The 22,410-nt window shown below is 37.5% G+C and overlaps 1 protein-coding gene across 3 annotated transcripts in view; it reads right to left on the reverse strand.

The window, feature by feature from the left end:
• FAF1 (Fas associated factor 1) overlaps positions 1 to 22,410 on the reverse strand; it is a 518,332-nt gene that overhangs the window by 104,930 nt on the left and 390,992 nt on the right. For all 3 annotated transcript variants that reach the window (XM_045477316.1, XM_045477318.1, XM_045477317.1), the window contains one exon: positions 5,094 to 5,230. In XM_045477316.1, the coding sequence (XP_045333272.1) occupies positions 5,094 to 5,230 (137 nt within the window). The remainder of the gene's footprint in view (positions 1 to 5,093; positions 5,231 to 22,410) is intronic.

Raw genomic sequence — 22,410 nt, forward strand, 5'->3', positions numbered from 1 at the left:
CATTGAAAAGTTTCATATGTTCAATGTGAAAGAGTAAAGCAGTATACAGGCAGTTGAAATTTCAAATACAGTAGATTTGAGGGAACCATCTCTCAATGAGAAAGATTTTTCAGCACTATGAAGAAGAATGGTTAAGTCATGAGGATCAGAAGTTCTTTCAAGTTAGAAAAATGCATGTACTTAAAGATACTAGCAACAACTACCATTTGTTTATATGCCAATAATTAGGCTAAATACTATATATATATATATATACATATATATATATCAGTTGGGCAAAAATATAAATATATATATAGTATTTAGATTATATATTTATTTACAGTAGAGTGTATGTTATATATTATTTATTATAATATATTTTATATTATATATAAATAACATTTATATTTTATATATTATTATAATATGTATTTATATATTATATATAGTATAGCACATATTATATATTTATTATTATATACAAATATAGATATATTATTTATATACGTTATATAGTATAGTATATAGTATATATTTATTTATATTTATAGAATTTAGATTTAGATTATAGATATAATCTCATTTAACCTGTACAACAATGCTTTGAAAGTATCATTATGATTTTGACTTTGAGAGCTCAAGTAACCTGTGCAATCAAGATCAAGCTGATTAAGTGGTGGGGCCAGGGTTTGAAATCAAATGAGTCTGACTCAAAAACCCTGTTCTCTTTGCCATCTCAGTACACTGTTTATTTAGAATTATCTCTTATCACTAAAAACTCTGGTGACGCAAACAGCAATTCATTTTCTGGGAAAAAAAAAAAAAAAAAGAAGAGTTCTTTTTTTGCCCAACTGATATTTTTCCCTTTCAGCTGCTTTTAAATGACTATACTATAAACTTTATGAGAGTACTTATTTAATTTTATTTAATTTAATTTAATTTTATTTTAATCTTTTAAAGTTTTAATTTTAATTCCAGTTAGTTAATATACAGTGTTATATTAGTTTTATAAGAGAGTATTTAAATATTTGATTTCCTTTTGGGGTGCTTGGGTTGCTCAGTTGAGCGTCAGACTTTGGCTCAGGTCAGGGTCTCACGGTTCATGGGTTTGAGCCCCATGTCAGGCTTTGTGCTGATAGCACACAGCCTGCTTCAGATTCTCTGTCTCCCTCTCTGCCCCAACTCTGCTTGCGCACTCTCTCTCTCAAAAATAAATAGTAAAAAAATAAAAAAACAAAACAAATAAATGCTTGATTTTCCTTAATGCTATTTTATTCTCTGCCCAATGCCATGACAAAAATATAGCACATAAAGCACATATACACCATTTCTTGAATGCATTGTCCTGTTAGTTGCTTTGGATACATCTACAAGAGAGAAATCCATAAGGATACATAAAGATTTGGCAATTCTTCTTTTCTTTCAAAACTACATGCAAAAGTGCCCATCTTTCTCCAGGGCCTGAGAGGAGGTCTTCTTGTCCCATTGATGAAACGGGACAACAAATAGCAAGCATCCTTGCTGGTGTTATTCTAGAATAGGGCTGGACTAACATGACCTTTCAATGGTCCTTTTCTCTATTTTCCTTATGACCACTGGCAGCAGGTTAGGGAGCATCTGTGGTCCTTAGTAAAAGAAACAATCTAAATAAATCAGTCACATCAGCACTAGTCTCTGAACAAATGAGCTAGAGAACAAATATTATCTTGGTGTGATACCATGGTAGTGAGAAAGCAGAGTTGGTTTTATAGCCACAGTTCTAACCTAACTCCACAACTTAAAAACTATATGTTCTAGTGCCTAGAAACTGCCTAGCACATGACAAGAGCTTAATTAACTATTCACTTAGTAAGCGAATAACTAAGTGAATGAGTGACTGACTATAGCTCTCTAAGGATCAATTTCCTTATCACAGAATACACAATCACTGGTAGTTATTAATTGGTATGACAAATGGAAAGAGTTTTGGAGAAACTTCAATTTTGATACTGGGCAAATCTTTGAGTTTCCCTTTATTTGCAAACTGTAGTGACTAAGACTCAATGCATGGGATATGAATTCTTATGTTGTTTGTTTATTTATTTTGAATGAGAGAGGGAGAGAGAATACCCCAAGCAGGTTCCGTGATGTCAGTGCAAAGCGTGATGCAGGCTCAATCCCACAAACTGTGTGTGACCTGAGTTGAAATCAAGAATCAGACGCTTAACTGACTAAGCCACCCAGGTGCCTAGGAACAGGACTTCTTTATGGAGGGTACTGGCCATTCATTTTCAGGCTTAAGCCTGCTTATCAACTATGCTTCAAATCTAACTGTAAGGATTCACTGCCAAACTGGACAAGACAGAGAAAAGGGACCAATTAATGCAGTTCTGGACAAGTTTTTTCTTTATAGCCTATTGCGGTAGTTTTAAAACTTTTGTTTTCAGAACTCATTTACACCCTTAACAACTTTTGAGATCCCCAAATAATTTTTATGTGGGTTATTGTTATCAACATTTATTGTGTTAGAAATTAAAGTTGAAATACTTAAAGCATATTTATCAATTCGTTTAAAAGTAACAATAATAAACCCATTACATGTTAATATAAATACCACATTTTTATGAAAAATGGCTCTATGTTCCAAATGAAAAAGTTTAGCAAGAAGAACGGTATTGTTTTAACATTTTGCAAATGTCGTTAATGTCCAGCTTAATAGACCATAACTGGATTCTCATATTTACTTGTATATTAAACCAGTTACAATATGTTGTTTTATGTCTTAGTTAAAATTTATGAAGCAAATCTGGTCTCACATAGATATGCAGGTGAAAAAGAGAGGAGTATTTTAATAGATAATTGTAAATATTCTTTGATACACCTAAACTGACAAGTAGAAGTTTCTTCAAGTATGTGAAGAACTTGAAACCATTGATGAACTGTTTGTATTTTGTAATATTAAGATCCACTGACCTATCTTGCTCTTTGAATGGATCTTTTACCTATGCATGATTTTATAACATCATGCATTGGTCATGTTGAAAATATTGGTTCACTGACTTATGCATTTCTCCTCAATATTGACATACCTAATTATATGATATCAAAAAATCACATTTGTTAATCTTACAACTGATGTCATCAGAAAATTATTTAAGCTGTCAATTTTATGGTGGATGACAATGATTTGCTTAAAAGCTCAAGTTTTATCAGTGGCAACAAGTACTATCAGTAATACCTAGGCTATTTAAGTATAGTTTGTCTCTCAGTATTTTCAAGTAAAAATGATGTTCTGTAAGAAAAAAATGACTAGTTCAGCTCAAGCAACCATACAAGTGCTTTTCTTTGAGACTACCTTTGTACTCTGAAATGCAGCAGAAATGTGTTATCCATACCTCTCGTGTGTCACACAAACTATAAAAAGGGTGAAATTTAATAAAATAATTTTAAAATTGCACATAATAGAGGTAAAGAATATGCTACTGGTATAGTTTTGGTCATGACCTTGATTTGTGTGAAGGTGCCAGTAGTTTTACACAAATTTGATTTTGTGCCACCAATGCAAATGTTAGCACAGTAATAAAAAAAAAAAAAAGAGGCAAAAAAGAAAAGTCTTATCACTATCATGAAAACAATCTGATGTCACGGATCCAATGAAAGGGTCCAGAGGACCTCCAGGATCCATGGAATACATTTTAAGAACCACTGACTATTATAATACTGCCTTTGACAGGGAAAACAGGAATGAAATATTATCTTCATTATCCATTTACTCTATGTAATTCATTCCCCTAGAAGATCTTCTTTAGCATTGTTTATGAAACTCAATGCTTTAGTTACAGAGCAAACATAAAATACCAGAGGTTTTATTTTGAGTTTTAAAGGCACTAGAATTTACACCATGCCCCGACATCATATTATCCACTATAGAACTTTTAACTGAAATACAGGTAGAAAAAAAGTATCTCAGGGCCACCTGGGTGGCTCAGTCAGTTAAATGACCGACTCTTGGTTTCAGCTCAGGTCATAACCTCATGGTTAGTGAGTTCGAGCCCTACATTAGACTCTGTACTGACAGCCCAGAGCCTGCCTGAGATTCTCTCTCTCCCACTCTCTCTGTCTCTCCTCCACTAGTGCTCTCTCCCTCTCAAAATAAACTTTAAAAAAAAAAAAAAAAAAAGAAAGAAAGAATCTCAGACACAAGCTTTAGCTTGGGGCATGCGAAACATCTTTTCACTATGGCATAGGAAAGATATTCTGTTTTCAATTTAAGCTATGTTCTAAATAATAATTTTATAATAATCCTTGGGGTATATCAGTAACAGTTTTATAAAAAATCAGTCACTGTTTTTGTTTGTAAAGAGTATGCTATGTGATTAAACTTACAGGCATCCTATAGCTTCATGCCTTAGCACTGTATCCTAACATGGATTCACACAAATAAGGGGTACCAGCAACCACTGTGTGAACAATTGATTTATAATACCCAGTCACTGGCTTTTCTAGATAACTAAAGATCAGCATTTCTTTCAATTAATCAACATTACAGCAAGAAATCAATATATGTATAAAAAATGTCATGTTTGACAAGTGATTATGACTTAATTGTTGGAGAATTTAGCAGTTCTGAACAATTAACATGATTATGCTATGTCCCAAGGGTTGTGCAATTTTATTAAGAAATTTCTGTTGGTGGGGCGCCTGGGTGGCTCAGTTGGTTCAGTGTCTGACTTCAGCTCAGGTCATGATCTCACAGTTCATGAGTTTGAGCCCCACGTCGGGCTCTGTGCTGACAGCTCGGAGCCTGGAGCCTGCTTCAGATTCTGTGTCTCCCTCTCTCTCTCCCCCTCCCCTGCTTGCACTCTGTCTGTCTCTCTCAAAAATAAATAAACATTAAAAAAATGTTTTTAAATAAAAAAAAAAAAGAAATTTCTGTTGGAATTTAATGCAGCGTATTTCATTTTTCATAGAACCTGTACTTTTTGAAGATGTTCTTTTTTAGGATATTCTATGTTTTAAAATACAAAGATGTTCACCAGTATAGAGAATTACTTTCAACTTTGATGGTAAATATTATAAGGTTATCTCATACACAAGAAGACACTCTACTCCCTTTGTGACAGGTACTTTACCTTGTATCACATTTAACACTTCATTAGATGAACGCTTTCCCATAATAATCAGAAAAAGTGGAAACTGATCTGTTTTTTGAGTCCGAATGGTTTGTGCCACAACACTGCCAAAATGTCTATTGCACATTGTCAGAAATCTAAAATGAGACAAAAGTCAAAGTCAATTTCATTTCGGAGTTTAATAAACTTACTAGTTCCCCAACAAAAAACTCACTGTTTTACTAATTATGTTACATCCTGTCTGTTATCAGTACATACAGTCCTGCTATACTGAGTTTTCAACAATATCTTAAATGATACAGAAATAATTATCATACAGGAAAGCAGGCAGCAAGCCCTAAATGCTGGCTGGAGGCTGAGAGAATAGGATTTTTAGTCTTAAACATTGCAAGCTATACTGCCCTAAACAATGAGAAAAACAAACAAAATGAATTTTAAGAGGAAAGAATTTCTTAAATAGGACAAATACCGTGTGGTACAAAGTTAAATTGACTGGCAGCATCCTAGACTAAACAGGATTTAGCAACATTTTCACAAGTCTTTAGAATCAAGAATTGTACTTTAGAATTGTGTTTTTTCCAGTAGTAGTGGGCCTTCTAGTTTCATACTTACCATGAGATAAAAATAATAATTCTAAGCTTTTGACCAAAAAAGCTCAGAGATATTAGCATACTGAAGTCTAGCATTAGTATTCTTAACACGATCTGGAATAAATGAAAAAACTGATAAAGCTTTTCTCTTCTATTAGAGGACTGTTTGAAATTAGCATTTCTTTCAAGAGAAAAGGGTAGCTTATGATATGTTTTCAGATCTGATGGTAAAAAGTAAATGTCATAATAATAATGAATTATGAAAGACCAAATGCAAATATAGAATGCTTTAATAAGATCCAATTTAATAAAGTCTGTAAAAATAATGGACTTTTAATAACACAGGTCACAAAAGGCAAAACAGTGGAAATTCTGGGGACTAGCCACTGGTACTGGCTTATTAATTCTTAATTATGTTCATGAAAGGCAACTTAAATCGTGTGTTTTCTTATGCCTTATGATAATATTTTAGGTAACAACTCCTCTGAAATGTATGTTCTAGCTGATGAGCAAAATCCTGTTGTCACATGCATTAGAAGGTAAATCTATTTGAAAAGACAAACGGCATTAAAATGTCATGTGCTCAGATTCATTTGATATCCAAATTCAAAACAGAATCAAACCTCTTAATTTTTAAAGCCCATATATCTCTTGTCTATAGAAATTCATTCCAGAAATTTAGGCTGAATCCTCCACAAAACCTGTGCTGTGACTACAGGAAGTAGACCATGTTAAGGGCCACGAGAGCTGTCAGCAAGAGTGTCAAGGCAAGTTAGCACCACAGCAATAAGTTCACTGGGAGGCAGTTTCATATATATATTTAGAGCAGCAATAACCAGATCTCATGGCAATTTGAAATGACAAGGCCCTAAGAAATCAATTGTTGGCCATGAAATATCAGTGCTCCCATGAAAATTCAGATCTTCACATTCCAGAACTATTATACAATAAAAGGTGCTCAAGCAGCCTAAGCCTCCAGTACAAAATTTCACACTCATATAGTTTTAATTCATCAATGGAGATGTGTAGATCAAGACACTAGAACGTTAGGATGTCATTTTTCTTTCTGCTGTTACTAAAATATTTGAGGTCAATCTTGACCCTGATTTGATCATTGGCAACCTCTGAATTTAAAAATGTCAAAAAACATCTGGAATGTCATTCCCTACAAAAGGGAGAAAATAAGTCCTTGTTGCTTTCACACCAATGGATTAAGTGGATATCACAGTAGATGCCCATCATAGCACTAGCCTCACAAGTGATATTAAATACTACCTAAACAGGATACCCCCAAAAAAGGAAGGGAAGAAAGAAGCCAGGAAGGAAGGAAGGAGAAAAGAGAGAAAGCAGGCAGACACGCTGGTTAGCTTAGTGGCTTAAAGTATTCAATTTCAAGACAATTTGCCTGGAAATTGTGTACTTCCCAAATTGCCATTTTATGAAAACGAGCTAGAAGGGAAAATAATTATGAAAATAGAGGTAACTTCTTGAGTTTAAATTAATACACAACACACATTTCAAAACTTCACAAAGTGTATTCAAGAGAAATACAGCCTTCAAAGGCACATTAGCTGTTCAATTAACTATAAAAAACAACAAAGTGATCAGTTTTCTAGCAGGTATTGGCAAATCATTCTAATGTTTTGGAAGTCGTGGAGAAATACACAGGAATCCCGCAGCCAGTTGATGCTTTCTAGTGGCCTTAACTAACAATTTGTTCTAATCAAAGAGAGACTTTGTTAAATTTTTAATTAATCTAATTAATCTTCCTAAGATCTGAATCATGTTTACTTTGAGATTTTCAAATTACAATCAATGAGAGCATATAGGGCCAATGGACAGCCAAGTCCCAAATTACAAAATTCCTGCTTGTCAGTTCCTTCTATTACAATTTACAAGAACTTCGCCACACAGATATCACATCCTTCTCATGGCTAGGAGACTCCACTTCTTCCTCTCAACATCTATTCCCAGCACAAAGTTACCATTCATAGCATACTACCAACAGCAAAAATCCATTTCAGAACATTAGCACAAAAACAGACAAGGGAAAAACAAATTGTTTCAAGAAAAACAATGTGGTTTTCAGAATTGTGTGGCATTTTCTTCCCTTTTAAAGAGCTAAAAGTGTGCCAGTGCATCTAATGGCAGCACCAAACTTGTCAGCCTAACTGCATACGGTGTTCAAGAGAGTCAGGTGTCACAAAGGGATAAATGGTTTCCACAACAATTGGATTCCTACAATCTCAAACCCAGAAGGGGAAGCAATGGCAACTGTTCCCTGGCAAGGAGAAATGGCTTTGTTTTTTAATTATAAAAGTTTTAAATAAATGAAACAATTTACTCCTCATATATCTAATTAAGAGGAATCAACCCCCCAAAACAAAAAGCTAAAGTGACAAATTTAAAAGACAAAGAATGAAGGTGGGAGGAAGGGAGGTAAGGAGGAAGGGGAAGAAGAAGGAAAGGTTGAGAAAATGAATGAAGAGAAAACAGTTAATCACAAATCAAGTATAATAAAGCAATTCATTGGCGGGGGCTGGGTGATGGTAGTGGTGGGGGAAGTGAGTGAGAAGTCTCAAACTTTGGCCTTGCTGATGAAACAAAATATAATTAGTAGCTCATATTCACCAGTTCTTGCTCTTAGAAATCTAAAATTAGATACAATCTTATCTTTTAATCTAAAGTTTGGGAAGAAAAAAAGCAGAACATCTAATGGCTAGCATATATTAATCATTAGTAAAATTTTCAGTCTCTGAAACGTAGTACTTTTCTATCTTGCTAATGGAAACCAGGATTACTAATAAATCAGATATGGGAAAAAGTAATCTCATTTTAATTCAAAACAGGATATAGTTTAGTTTCTCTCAATCAAATTCTTAATTAAATGAGTCACTGACTTTTACTAAGTTGTACTCCGGTATAAGATACATAATAGAAGAAACACAACAATTTAGGAATGGTGAGATTCCACAAACATTTACTATCTACTGTATACCAGATAATACAAAAGGATGCACATCTGATAAAAAATGGAGGCTAAAAACTGCTAATGACTCTGTGAGGCTTCCTGATTATTACATTTCAATACGTAATATTGAGGTTCCCAAGGAACCTAAGATGTAAAATGGGAGTAATACTTACTTTTAAAACATTTATATTCTTGTAAGATACAAAAAACATCAGAATTATGTTCAAAATATGGTATCCCTTCAAACTGGTAGCTATTTTATTACTAATTGCATAATGATATTTAACATTTTTATCATAACTATACTTTCAGGATTAAAATAAAAGCTTTTGGGGTGCCTGGGTGGCTCAGTTGGCTAAGCATCTGACTTTAGTTCAGGTCATGATCTCATGGTTTGTGAGTGTGAGCCCTGTGTTGGGCTCTGTGCTGACAGCTTGGAGCCTGGAGCCTGCTTCAGATTCGGTGTCATCCTCTCTTTCTCTTTCCTTCCCCCGCTTGTGCTCTGTCTCTGTCTCTCCCTGTCGCTCAAAATAAGTAAACATTTAAAAATTTAAAAAAGAATCAAAAAACAAAAAAAAAATCAAACGATAGCTTATACCTAGGGGCTAACACTGAAAGATTAAAAAAAAATATATATATATATATATTTTTTAAACGTTTATTTATTTTTGAGACAGAGAGAGACAGAGCATGAATGGGGGAGGGTCAGAGAGAGAGGGAGACACAGAATCGGAAACAGGCTCCAGGCTCCGAGTTGTCAGCACAGAGCCCGACGCGGGGCTCGAACTCACGGACCGCGAGATCATGACCTGAGCTGAAGTCAGATGTTCAACCGACTGAGCCACCCAGGCGCCCCAGAAAGATTTTTTGCACAGTAAGAATTGTTGAGGGGCGCCTGGATGGCTCAGTCGGTTAAGCGTCCGACTTCGGCTCAGGTCATGATCTCGCGGTCCGTGAGTTCGAGCCCCGCGTCGGGCTCTGTGCTGACAACTCGGAGCCTGGAGCCTGTTTCAGATTCTGTGTCTCCCTCTCTCTGACCCTCCCCCATTCATGCTTTGTCTCTCTCTGTCTCAAAAATAAATAAACATTAAAAAAAGAAAAAAAAAAAAAGAATTGTTGACTAAAACCCCAAATAGTCACTGGTTTTATTTTCATTTAGAGAATGAAAGGGTAAGTATTAATATTTGGAAAATAAGAAAAGACATGATGCTACAGCTGTGTAATACTACAAAACCTTACACACTTAAAAGTGGATATGATAGGCACAACACAATTATGTAGCTAAATGCAATCAGAATCTGTTTCCCCAAACTTACTCATCTCTAATATAAAAAAAAATGAAGTAAAACAAAAAGGAAACAGAACTAAAATCACTATTAAAAAATGTATTTACTGGGGCACCTGGGTGGCTCAGTCAGTTAAGCATCCGATTTTGGCTCAGGTCGTGATCTCACGGTTCGTGAGTTCAAGCCCCGTGTTAGGCTCTGTGCTGACAGCTCAGGGCCTGAAGCCTGCTTCTGATTCTGTGTCTCCCATCCCTCAGCTCCTCCCGTGCTCACACTGTCTCTCTCTCAAAATAAAGATTAAAAAAAATTTTTTTTAAATGTATTTATGTTTAGCAGTGTTAACTGATTTAAAAGCAAGAATCAGTATTAAAATTTCTGGCTGCTTACCCTTGAGCCATTAAACTAACATTAATTGTCTTTCTGATAAAGTGTGAACCATTTCTTCAAAATGAGAGGTTACTAAGCAGAAGATATTCATGTTCAACAGTGCTATGGGACTTCTCCAATATTACCAAATAGTTTAAGGCAGAATCTATGTATACATTTCCTTAGCTATAGCTGCTAATTTTATACTACTTCTTAAGTTACTTTGGTTTAAGGTTCTTCCCTTTATTTATTAAAAAAATTTTAATGCTTATTTATTTTTGAGAGAGAGAGAGAGGCAGAGAAAGAGGGGAACAGAGGACTTGAAGCAGGCTCCATGCTGATAGCAGAGAGCCCAATGTGGGGCTCAAACTCACAAACCATGAGATCATGACCTGAGCTGAAATCATGAGTTGGACACTTAACAAACTGAGTCACCCAGGCACTCCAAAGTCTCTTCCCTTTAAAACAGACCAAACAAGCTGTTTTTGCTAGAGTAATAATCCTCATTACTCACACATGTGCATACATGTGGGTTTGTTTAACCACATTTATGTATATCAGTAGAAAAACCAGAACATAAAAGAAAGAACCCTTGAGATCATCTACCTATCTAGCCATTCTTTCTTCTGCTTTTCCCTTTAATAAGAAAATTAAAGCCAAGGTCCTTTAATGTGTGAAGTGAGACTTATCAAGTTACTAGCACTGCCAAGCATACCAAAATCAGGCCAAAGAGTTTTGTTTCCTACTGCAACACCATTTCCACGTCTGCATGCCTATCCCATTGTTAAGCTCAGTTCTGGAGTTTGTATTGGGAATGATCTTCAGCACCTCTGGTACACCCTTTGTCCTTTGAGGGTAGTTTTGATTTTTGGAAATAGTCTTAAGTATGATTCAAACTGAGTGAGGAAAAGGTATGTGACTAAGCTGGGGGACATTGATTATAAAGGCCGTGATCTTTAAGCTTTAATGGCTTAGGAATCACCTAGGGAGTTTGTTTATTTTGGAGAGAGAGTGAGAGGGAGCGAGAGAATCTTAAGTCCTGACGTGGGGCTTGATCCCACAACCTTAGGATCATGACCTGGGCCGAAATCGAGCCAGATGCTCAACTGACTGAGCCCCATTTTAAAAGGCAGGTTCCTCAGCCCCATTCCCCAGAGATTCTGATTCAGTAGATCTAGGGAAAGGCCCAGGAAACTGCCCATTTTAATAAGCTGCCAACCCACACCAGGTGATTTTTATATTAGGGGTTAATGGACTACACTGAGAAACACGTTTTCAGGGCACAGGACTGCTTTCCTTGTAAAGCTTTAAGCTGTCTCTGAATGAAGTTCTTAAAGAAGTTGTCCCCAAAATGTTTTGGACAATGGCAGCTTCAGTGGACCATGTGTCTAGTCTCCTGAGGTGATGACCATGTTGAAAATGTTAATTCTCACTTGTTTGTGTAGGTGAGCTGCAATGTCTCTATGAGACAACTAAAAATACTCCTAAAGCCTGTGAGCTACAGGTGATAGAGGAAAAACACAGCAGGGAAAGGGAGCCTGCAATACAAAATAGTCTCACTGAAAAGTTGGTATTTGGTCAAAGACTCAAAAGAGGTGAAGGAGGAAGTGAAACACGTATCTTTGGGAAGAGAATTTCAGGCAGAAAGAACAGCAAATACCAACACCTCGATAGCATATTTTAAAGGTAAAAATAAGGTTAGTATAGCTGGAGCAGAGTGAAGCATAAAAAACAAAACTGATAGTTTTGACTATTTCTATATGGTAAAAAATAGCTTAACAAGGCCAAAAGATAAATGATGAACAGGGGAAAAAAATTCTGAATTTCAAACCACAGAAAAAGGGCAAAGTTCCCTAATATACAGAACTCTTATAAAACAATAAGGAAAAGATCAACAAACAATATATAAAGACAGCTCCCAGAAATGGAAATAGCAGTGGCTCATAAACATGTGAAAAGACACTCAAAATAACTCATAATGAGTTAACTTCTAATTAAAGCTACACTAAGAGGGGTGCCTGGCTGGCTCAGTGGGTGGAGCATGTGACTCTTGATCTAGGGATCATGAGTTTGAGCCCCATGTTGGTTGTGGAGATTACTTAAATAAATAAATAAACTTAAAAAAATAAAGCTACACTAAGAAACTATTTTTCATCTGTCAGCTTAATAAAGCAAGTATTGTACACTGTTAGATGGAGTGAAATTTGTGCCAACTCCCTTGTGGGCAATTTGCCAGTATCTATGAAAATTAAAAATGCACACTCTTTTTCTTCCAAGTTTTAATTTAAATTCCAGTTAGTTAACATACAGTGTAATATTATTTTCAGGTGTAGGATTTAGTGAGTCATCACTTATATACAACACCCAGTGCTCATCACCTGTGCTCTGCTTAATCCCCATCACCTATTTAACCCATCTCTCCCGCCCACCTCCCCTGCAGCAACCCTCAGTGTTCTCTATAGTTAAAAGTCTGTTTTATGGTTTGCCTCTCTCTTTTCCCCTATGTTCATCTGTTAAAAAATACACACATACTCCTAACCTAGCACTCTTACATTTGGGAATTTAGTTTAGATATGTTTTTATGTAGGAAATCACCTATGTGTACTCTTACTACAGAACTGTAATATTGGATGCCCATCAGTAGGATCTCATTAAATAAATTATAGTATCTTTGGAAATTTAAAGGGATATTTATCCATAAAGCAGAAAGAGTTCTTTACGAACTGATATGGAATATCTTTAACATATAATGTTAGAGAGGATCCTGGGAAGATGGCGACATAGGAGGACGCTGGGCTCACCGTGCGTCCTGCTGATCACTTAGATTCTACCTACACCTGCCTAAATAACCCAGAAAACCGCCAGAACACTAGCAGAACGGAGTCTCTGGAGCCAAGTGCAGACGAGAGGCCCACGGAAAAGGGTAGGAAGGGTAGAGAGGCGGTGCGTGCTCCACGGACAGGTGGGAGGGAGCCGGGGTGGAGGGGCGGCCCACCGGCCAAGCAGAGCCCCCAAGTCTGGCTTGCAAAAGCGGAGGGGCCAGATGGAGTGTGTTCCGACAGCAAGCGGGACTTGACATCTGGAAGGTTATAAGCTAACAGCTCTGCTTGGAGAACGGGAGGGCTGGAGGACAACGGGAGGGAGAGTTGTTGAGTCCTGGACGACAGAGCTCAGCTTGGTGGGGAACAAAGGGGCTCGCCAGCGCCATCTCCCTTGCCCATCCCCCAGCCAAAATCCCAAAGGGAACCAGTTCCTGCCAGGGAACTTGCTTGCACCGTGCAAACCCCCAATGCTGTGCTTCTGCGGATCCATCCCTCTGGCGGGTCTGACTCCCTCCTAGTGCCGCAGGGCCCCTCCCGAAGCAGATCTCCAAAGGAAAAGTGAGCTGAGCCTGCCCCTCCCGCCCCTGTGCACCTTGCTGATCCACCCCAGCTAATACACCAGATCCCCAGCACCACAAGCCTGGCAGTGTGCAAGTAGCCCAGACTGGCCACGCCACCCCACAGTGAATCCGGCCCCTAGGAGAGGGGAAGAGAAGGCACACACCAGTCTGACTGTGGCCCCAGCGGTGGGCTGGGGGCAGACATCAGGTCTGACTGCGGCCCCGCCCACCAACGCAAGTTATTCAAGACAGCACAGGGGAAGTGCCCCGCAGTCCGGCACCACTCCAGGGATTATCCAAAATGACGAAACGGAAGAATTCCCCTCAGAAAATGTCCAGGAAATAAGAACAGCTAATGAACTGATCAAAAATGATTTAAACAATATAACAGAAAGTAAATTTAGAATAATAGTCATAAAATTAATCGCTGGGCTTTAAAACAGTATAAAGGACAGCAGAGAATCTCTTGCTACAGAGATCAAGGGACTAAGGAACAGCCAGGAGGAGCTAAAAAATACTATCAACGAGCTGCAAAATAAAATGGAGACAACTACGGCTCGGATTGAAGAGGCAGAGGAGAGAATAGGGGAACTAGAAGATAAAATTATGGAAAAAGAAGAAGCTGAGAAAAAGATTAAAAAAATCCAGGAGTATGAGGGGAAAATTAGAGAACTAAGTGATACACTAAAGAGAAATAATATATGCATAATTGGTATTCCAGAGGAGGAAGAGAGAGGGAAAGGTGCTGAAGGTGTACTTGAAGAAATAATAGCTGAGAACTTCCCAGATCTGGGGAAGGAAAAAGGCACTGAAATCCAAGAGGCACAGAGAACTCCCTTCAGACATAACTTGAATCGATCTTCTGCATGACATATCATAGTGAAACTGGCAATATACAAGGATAAAGAGAAAATTCTGAAAGCAGCTAGGGATAAACATGCTCTAACATATAAAGGGAGACCTATAAGACTCGTGACCGGTCTCTCTACTGAAACTTGGCAGGCCAGAAAGGAATGGCAGGAGATCTTCAATGTGATGAACAGAAAAAATATGCAGCCGAGAATCCTTTATCCAGCAAGTCTGTCATTTAGAATAGAAGGAGAGATAAAGGTCTTCCCAAACAAACAAAAACTGAAGGAATTCATCACCACTAAACCAGCCCTAAAGAGATCCTAAGGGGGATCCTATGAGATAAAGTACCAGAGAAATCGCTACTAGCATGAAACCTACGGACATCACAATGACTCTAAACCCATATCTTTCTATAATAACACTGAATGTAAATGGACTAAATGCTCCAACCAAAAGACATAGGGTATCAGATTGGATAAAAAAACAAGACCCATCTATTTGCTGTCTACAAGAGACTCATTTTAGACCTGAGGACACCTTCAGATTGAGAGTGAGGGAATAGAGAACTATTTATCATGCCACTGGAAGTCAAAAGAAAGCTGGAGTAGCCATACTTATATCAGACAAACTAGACTTTATTTATTTATTTATTTTTTCAACGTTTATTTATTTTTGGGACAGAGAGAGACAGAGCATGAACGGGGGAGGGGCAGAGAGAGAGGGAGACACAGAATCGGAAACAGGCTCCAGGCTCTGAGCCCTCAGCCCAGGGCCTGACGTGGGGCTCGAACTCACGGACCGCGAGATCGTGACCTGGCTGAAGTCGGACGCTTAACCGACTGTGCCACCCAGGCGCCCCAGACAAACTAGACTTTAAATTAAAGGCTGTAACAAGAGATGAAGAAGGGCATTATATAAAAATCACAGGGTCTATCCATCAGGAAGAGCTAACAATTATAAATGTCTATGCGCTGAATACTGGAGCCCCCAAATATATAAAACAATTACTCACAAACATAAGCAACCTTATTGATAAGAATGTGGTAATTGCAGGGGACTTTAACACTCCACTTACAGAAATGGATAGATCATCTAGACACACGGTCAATAAAGAAACAAGGGCCCTGAATGATACATTGGATCAGATGGACTTGACAGATATATTTAGAACTCTGCATCCCAAAGCAACAGAATATACTTTGTTCTCGAGTGCACATGGAACATTCTCCAAGATAGATCACATACTGGGTCACAAAACAGCGCTTCATAAGTATGCAAGAATTGAAATCATACCATGCATACTTTCAGACCACAATACTATGAAGCTTGAAATCAACCACAGGAAAAAGTCTGGAAAACCTCCAAAAGCATGGAGGTTAAAGAACACCCTACTAAAGAATGAATGAGTCAACCAGGCAATTAGAAAAGAAATTAAAAAATATATGGAAACAAATGAAAATGAAAATACAACAATGCAAACACTTTGGGATGCAGTGAAGGCAGTCCTGAGAGGAAAATACATTGCAATCCAGGCCTATCTCAAGAAACAAGAAAAGTCCCAAATACAAAATCTAACAGCACACCTAAAGGAAATAGAAGCAGAACAGCAAAGACAGCCTAAATCCAGCAGAAGAAGAGAAATAATAAAGATCAGAGCAGAAATAAACAATATAGAATCTAAAAAAACTTTAGAGCAGATCAACGAAACCAAGGATTGGTTTTTTGAAAAAATAAACAAAATTGACAAACCTCTAGCCAGGCTTCTCAAAAAGAAAAGGGACATGACCCAAACAGATAAAATCATGAATGAAAATGGAATTATTACATCCAATCCCTCAGAGATACAAGCAATTATGAGGGAATACGATGAAAAATTATATGCCAACAAACTGGACAACCTGGAGAAATGGACAAATTCCTAAACACCCACACGCTTCCAAAACTCAATCAGGAGGAAATAGAAAGCTTGAACAGACCCATAACCAGCGAAGAAATTGAATCAGTCATCAAAAATCTCCCAACAAGTAAGAGTCCAGGACCAGGTGGCTTCCCAGGGGAGTTCTACCAGACGTTTAAAGCAGAGATAATACCTATCCTTATCAAGCTATTCCCAAAAATAGAAAGGGAAGGAAAACTTCCAGACTCATTCTATGAAGCCAGTATTACTTTGATTCCTAAACCAGACAGAGACCCAGTAAAAAAAGAGAACTACAGGCCAATATCCCTGATGAATATGGATGCAAAAATTCTCAATAATAATACTAGAAAATCGAATTCAACAGCATATAAAAAGAATTATTCACCATGATCAAGTGGGATTCATTCCTGCGATGCAGGGCTGGTTCAACATTCGCAAATCAATCAATGTGATACATCACATTAATAAAAGAAAAGATAAGAACCATATGATCCTGTCAATCGATGCAGAAAAGGCCTTCGACAAAATTCAGCAACCTTTCTTAATAAAAACCCTCGAGAAAGTAAGGATAGAAGGAACATACTTAAAGATCATAAAAGCTATTTATGAAAAGCCCACAGCTAACATCATCCTCAATGATGGGGAGGATCAATGGGGAAAAACTGAGAGCTTTTTCCCTGAGATCAGGAACACGACAGGGATGTCCACTCTCACTGCTGTTGTTTAACACAGTGTTGGAAGTTCTAGCATCAGCAGTCAGACAACAAAAGGAAATCAAAGGCATCAAAATCGACAAAGATGAAGTTAAGCTTTCACTTTTTGCAGATGACATGATATTATACATGGAAAATCCGACAGACTCTACCAGAAGTCTGCTAGAACTGATACATGAATTTAGCAAAGTTGCAGGATACAAAATCAATGTACAGAAATCAGTTGCATTCTTATACACTAATAATGAAGCAACAGAAAGACAAATAAAGAAACTGATCCCATTTACAATTGCACCAAGAAGCATAAAATACCTAGGAATAAATCTAACCAAAGATGTAAAAGATCTGTATGCTGAAAACTATAGAAAGCTTACGAAGGAAATTGAAGAAGATACAAAGAAATGGAAAAACATTTCGTGCTCATGGATTGGAAGAATAAATATTGTCAAAATGTCAATACTGCCCAAAGCTATCTACACATTCAATGCAATCCCAATCAAAATTGCACCAGCATTCTTCTCGAAACTAGAACAAGCAATCCTAAAATTCATATGGAACCACAAAAGGCCCCGAATAGCCAAAGTAATTTTGAAGAAGACCAAAGCAGGAGGCATCACAATCCCAGACTTTAGCCTCTACTACAAAGCTGTCATCATCAAGACAGCATGGTATTGGCACAAAAACAGACACATAGACCAATGGAATAGAATAGAAACCCCAGAACTAGACCCACAAACGTATGGCCAACTAATCTTTGACAAAGCAGGAAAGAATATCCAATGGAAAAAAGACAGTCTCTTTAACAAATGGTGCTGGGAGAACTGGACAGCAACATGCAGAAGGATGAAACTAGACCACTTTCTCACACCATTCACAAAAACAAACTCGAAATGGATAAAGGACCTGAATGTGAGACAGGAAAGCATCAAAACCCTAGAGGAAAAAGCAGGAAAAGACCTCTCTGACCTCAGCCGCAACAATTTCTTACTTGACACATCCCTAAAGGCAAGGGAATTAAAAGCAAAAATGAACTACTGGGGCCTTATGAAGATAAAAAGCTTCTGCACAGCAAAGGAAACAACCAACAAAACTAAAAGGCAACCAACAGAATGGGAAAAGATATTTGCAAATGACATATCGGACAAAGGGCTAGTATCCAATATCTATAAAGAGCTCACCAAATTCCACACCCAAAAAACAACCCAGTGAAGCAATGGGCAGAAAACATGAATAGACACTTCTCTAAAGAAGAGATCCGGATGGCCAACAGGCACATGAAAAGATACTCAACATCACTCCTCATCAGGGAAATACAAATCAAAACCACACTCAGATACCACCTCACACCAGTCAGAGTGGCTAAAATGAACAAATCAGGAGACTATAGATGCTGGAGAGGATGTGGAGAAACGGGAACCCTCTTGCACTGTTGGTGGGAATGCAAACTGGTGCAGCCACTATGGAAAACAGTGTGGAGGTTCCTCAAAAAATTAAAAATAGACCTACCCTATGACCCAGCAATAGCACTGCTAGGAATTTACCCAAGGGATACACGAGTGCTGATGCATAGGGGCACTTGTACCCCAATGTTTACAGCAGCACTCTCAACAATAGACAAATGGTGGAAAGAGCCTAAATGTCCATCAACTGATGAATGGATAAAAAAATTGTGGTATATACACAATGGAGTACTATGTGGCAATGAGAAAGAATGAAATATGGCCCTTCGTAGCAACATGGATGGAACTGGAGAGTGTTATGCTGAGTGAAATAAGTCCTACAGAGAAAGACAGATACCATATGGTTTCACTCTTATGTGGATCCTGAGAAACTTAACAGAAACCCATGGGGGAGGGGAAGGAAAAGAAAAAAAAAAAAAGAGGTTAGAGTGGAAGAGAGCCAAAGCATAAGAGACTCTTAAAAACTGAGAACAAAGTGAAGGTTGATGGGGGGTGGGAGGGAGGGGAGGGAGGGTGATGGGTATTGAGGAGGGCACCTTTGGGGATGAGCACTGGGTGTTGTATGGAAACCAATTTGACAATAAACTTCATATATTGGAAAAAAAAAACATATAATGTTAGTGGAAAAAGCAAGGTGTTGAATGGCGTTTACCAGTTCCACCATGGTATAAAACAGATGAAAAGTAAGTACATATTAGCTTTGGCTTGTTTATACATAAAACAGTCTCTGGATGGATAAATGAGAAACTTACAACAGTGCCTCTGGGGAGGGTAACTAACAGGGGTAAGTATGGGACTTTTCATTTCATACCTTTTTATGCCTTTTGAATTTTGCTTAATGTCAATATATTAGCCAATCATGAAATAAATATCAAATTTGAAAGACAGTAAGTCCATTACAAAAATAAAGAAAAATTACATGTAATATAAATTCCATAAACTTTTAACACAATGCTAATAACATTTGTCTACTTCTTATCAGTGTTTTGTTCAAATATATATTTTCCTTTTTGTGGTAATCACTATATGAGTGAATACAATTTTTAAGTCTTCTATGCCATAGTAATGAACTGGCATGTTACTTAAGTGTTTGAATAATATTCCACTGAGTAGATGTATATATTGTCATATTCATAAATATTCACCTATAGCTAGATTTTTCTTTCTAGTTTTTATTATTATGAATAATACTGGGATAAATAACCTGAAGTATTTCCTATGAAGTGAAGTGAAAGTCTGTGAAGTGAAAACATAGGGTAAAAGGACAGAATCATTTAATGACTACTGATCCATATTAGTAATATGTATCAGTCACTTTTTAAAAATTATTTTGAGAGAGAGAGCAAGAAAGAGCATGGGGGAAGGGCAGAGAGAGAGAGAATCCCAAGCAGGCTCTGTGCTGTCAGTGTGAAGCTCTACATGGGGCTTGATTTCATAAATTGAGATCATGACCTGAGCTGAAATCCGGAGTTGACACTTAACCAACTGAGCCATCCAGGAGCCCCTATATCAATTGTTTTCTAAAAGTATGGTATAATGTTTCTCCATGAAAATGCAATACTATATGCATGTTAGTACACAGCCAAACTAAAGGCAAATTAAAAAAAAAAAAAAAAACACAGGTGAGATTTTGGGAAGATTTAATCTAAAAAACATCCTTGGTCTGTTTGAAGCTTATTAGACTTCTTAGTAACAGTAAACTGTTAAATGACTCAATAGATAAGGAGTCAGAATTTATTCTATTTTTGAGAGAGCGAGGGAGAGTGTGAGCAGGGGAAGGACAGAGAGAGAGGGAGACACAGAATCGGAAGCAGGTTGCAGGCTCCAAGTTCCAAGCTGTCAGCATAGAACCTGACTCAGGGCTTAAACCCACGAACTGTAAGATCATGACCTGAGCCAAAGTTGGATGCTTAACCGACTGAGCCACCTAGGTGCCCCAGGAGTCAGAGTTTAAAAACATGAAATAACTTTTTTTTTTAAGTTTATTTATTTATTTGAGAGCTAGAGAGAGAGAGAGAGAGAGAGAGAGTGAGTACAAGTGGGGGGTGGGGGGGAGCACAGAGAAAGGGGAGAGAGAGAATCCCAAGCACTGAGCTATCAGTGCAGAGCCTGATGCAGGGCCCAAATTCATGAACTGTGAGATCATGACCTGAGCTGAAATCAAGAGTCTGATGCTTAACCGACTGAGCCACCCAGGTACCCCAAAACCAAGTAACTTAATTTATCTCCTTATTGTTACCCATAAATCACTCAAGTGAAAAGGCATTGAGGCACTGACAGTTTAATGACTATAGAGTCATTATTTACACATTTTTTTGGGATGGGCAATAATCATAAATAGATAATTGGCTGTCTTATTCTCACCACTAGTAAGAAATAAACATTTAAGTACCTCATACAAATCTTAGTTGGGAGGAATAACAGAATATCGAACCCAATTTCTTATCAAATGCAAAAATTCCTTCTCTAGAAATGTAAAGAGAAGATTCATTTTCAGGGGCCATATAAGAGAGCAAATGTATGTTAAATCAAAAAAAAAAATTTCTTCTGTGTTCTGCCTTTTGTCAATCAGTCAATATTTAGGAGGACCTACTAAACATATGACAAGGTAAGACATGGTTTGTGTCCTTAATAAGGATATTTTGGCTTTGATAAATCAAGGTCCCTAAACAGGAAACATAATCTGGCATTTAACTGGGGCCTGAATTTTAGTGGTTCAGATTAAGTACTGGAGAGAATGAGAGAAGGGAATGGGGGCCCAGAAGTCAGGGAGAACTTTGTGTTCTGTAATGGTACTCTTGGACAGCTATTAGGAGAAATCATCTCTTACTCACCTCTGCATTCCTAGCACCTAGTGACTAATTATATTTGTTGCATGAATAAGCCAATTTATGCTTCAGTAACCTTTATCTCCACTACGATAATGTTGACCATACAACTTTTCTTTTCCTCTTCCAACTACTTCTGAAATCAGTTTAATTAAGACAGTTGGGGGGCACCTGGGTGGTTCAGTCGGTTAAGTCTCTGACTTGGGCTCAGGTCATGATCTCACAGTTAGTGAGTTTAAGTCCCGCATCAGGCTCTGTGCTGACAGCGCGGAGCCTGGAGCCTGCTTTGGATTCTGTCTTCCTCTCTCTCTGCCCCTTCCCTGCTCATGCTCTGTTTCTCCCTCTCTCTCCAAAATAAATAAACTAAAAAAAAAAAAAGACAGTTGGCATGAATTATAATGGTCTCCAATGCCTCTTTCAACGTGCTTCTACCATCATAAGTCATTTGGACCCTCAAAATAAGCACGTATTGGTCCACAAGTTCATGATTCTAAGCTTCCCTCATCATTTTTAGCATACTGCAGTTTTTACATAATTTCATCCTGTCACCACCCACTGACTGAAAATGTGATTCAGAAGAGGTGTAAAATACTCAAATATTAACATATTAAAGAAAGTAGGAATTATTGCAAGCAGCATAATACTGTAGGGAAGAACACACTTAGGAGTCAAATAAACCTGATTTTGTCACTTACTAGTTGTTTCTTTAGATAACTTAATTGTTCTGACCGTTAGCTTTCTCACATATAAAGTGAAGATAATGATACCTTTCGAACTGGTCAGCAGATTAATTCATATTACTTTATTTTCTCCCTTTTATGTGCTTCAGAGTCAAAATTAGTTTTTCCTTTATCCACCCTGCCCCCCATTAAGGATAAGGCAAAATGTTTCCTAAAATAAATTTTAACAGCAATATCAGACTCACATCAGTCACATAACAAGGTGTTATGA

The sequence above is a fragment of the Leopardus geoffroyi genome, chromosome C1 (assembly GCF_018350155.1).
Source record: "Leopardus geoffroyi isolate Oge1 chromosome C1, O.geoffroyi_Oge1_pat1.0, whole genome shotgun sequence".
In the NCBI taxonomy this organism is placed as follows: domain Eukaryota; kingdom Metazoa; phylum Chordata; class Mammalia; order Carnivora; family Felidae; genus Leopardus; species Leopardus geoffroyi.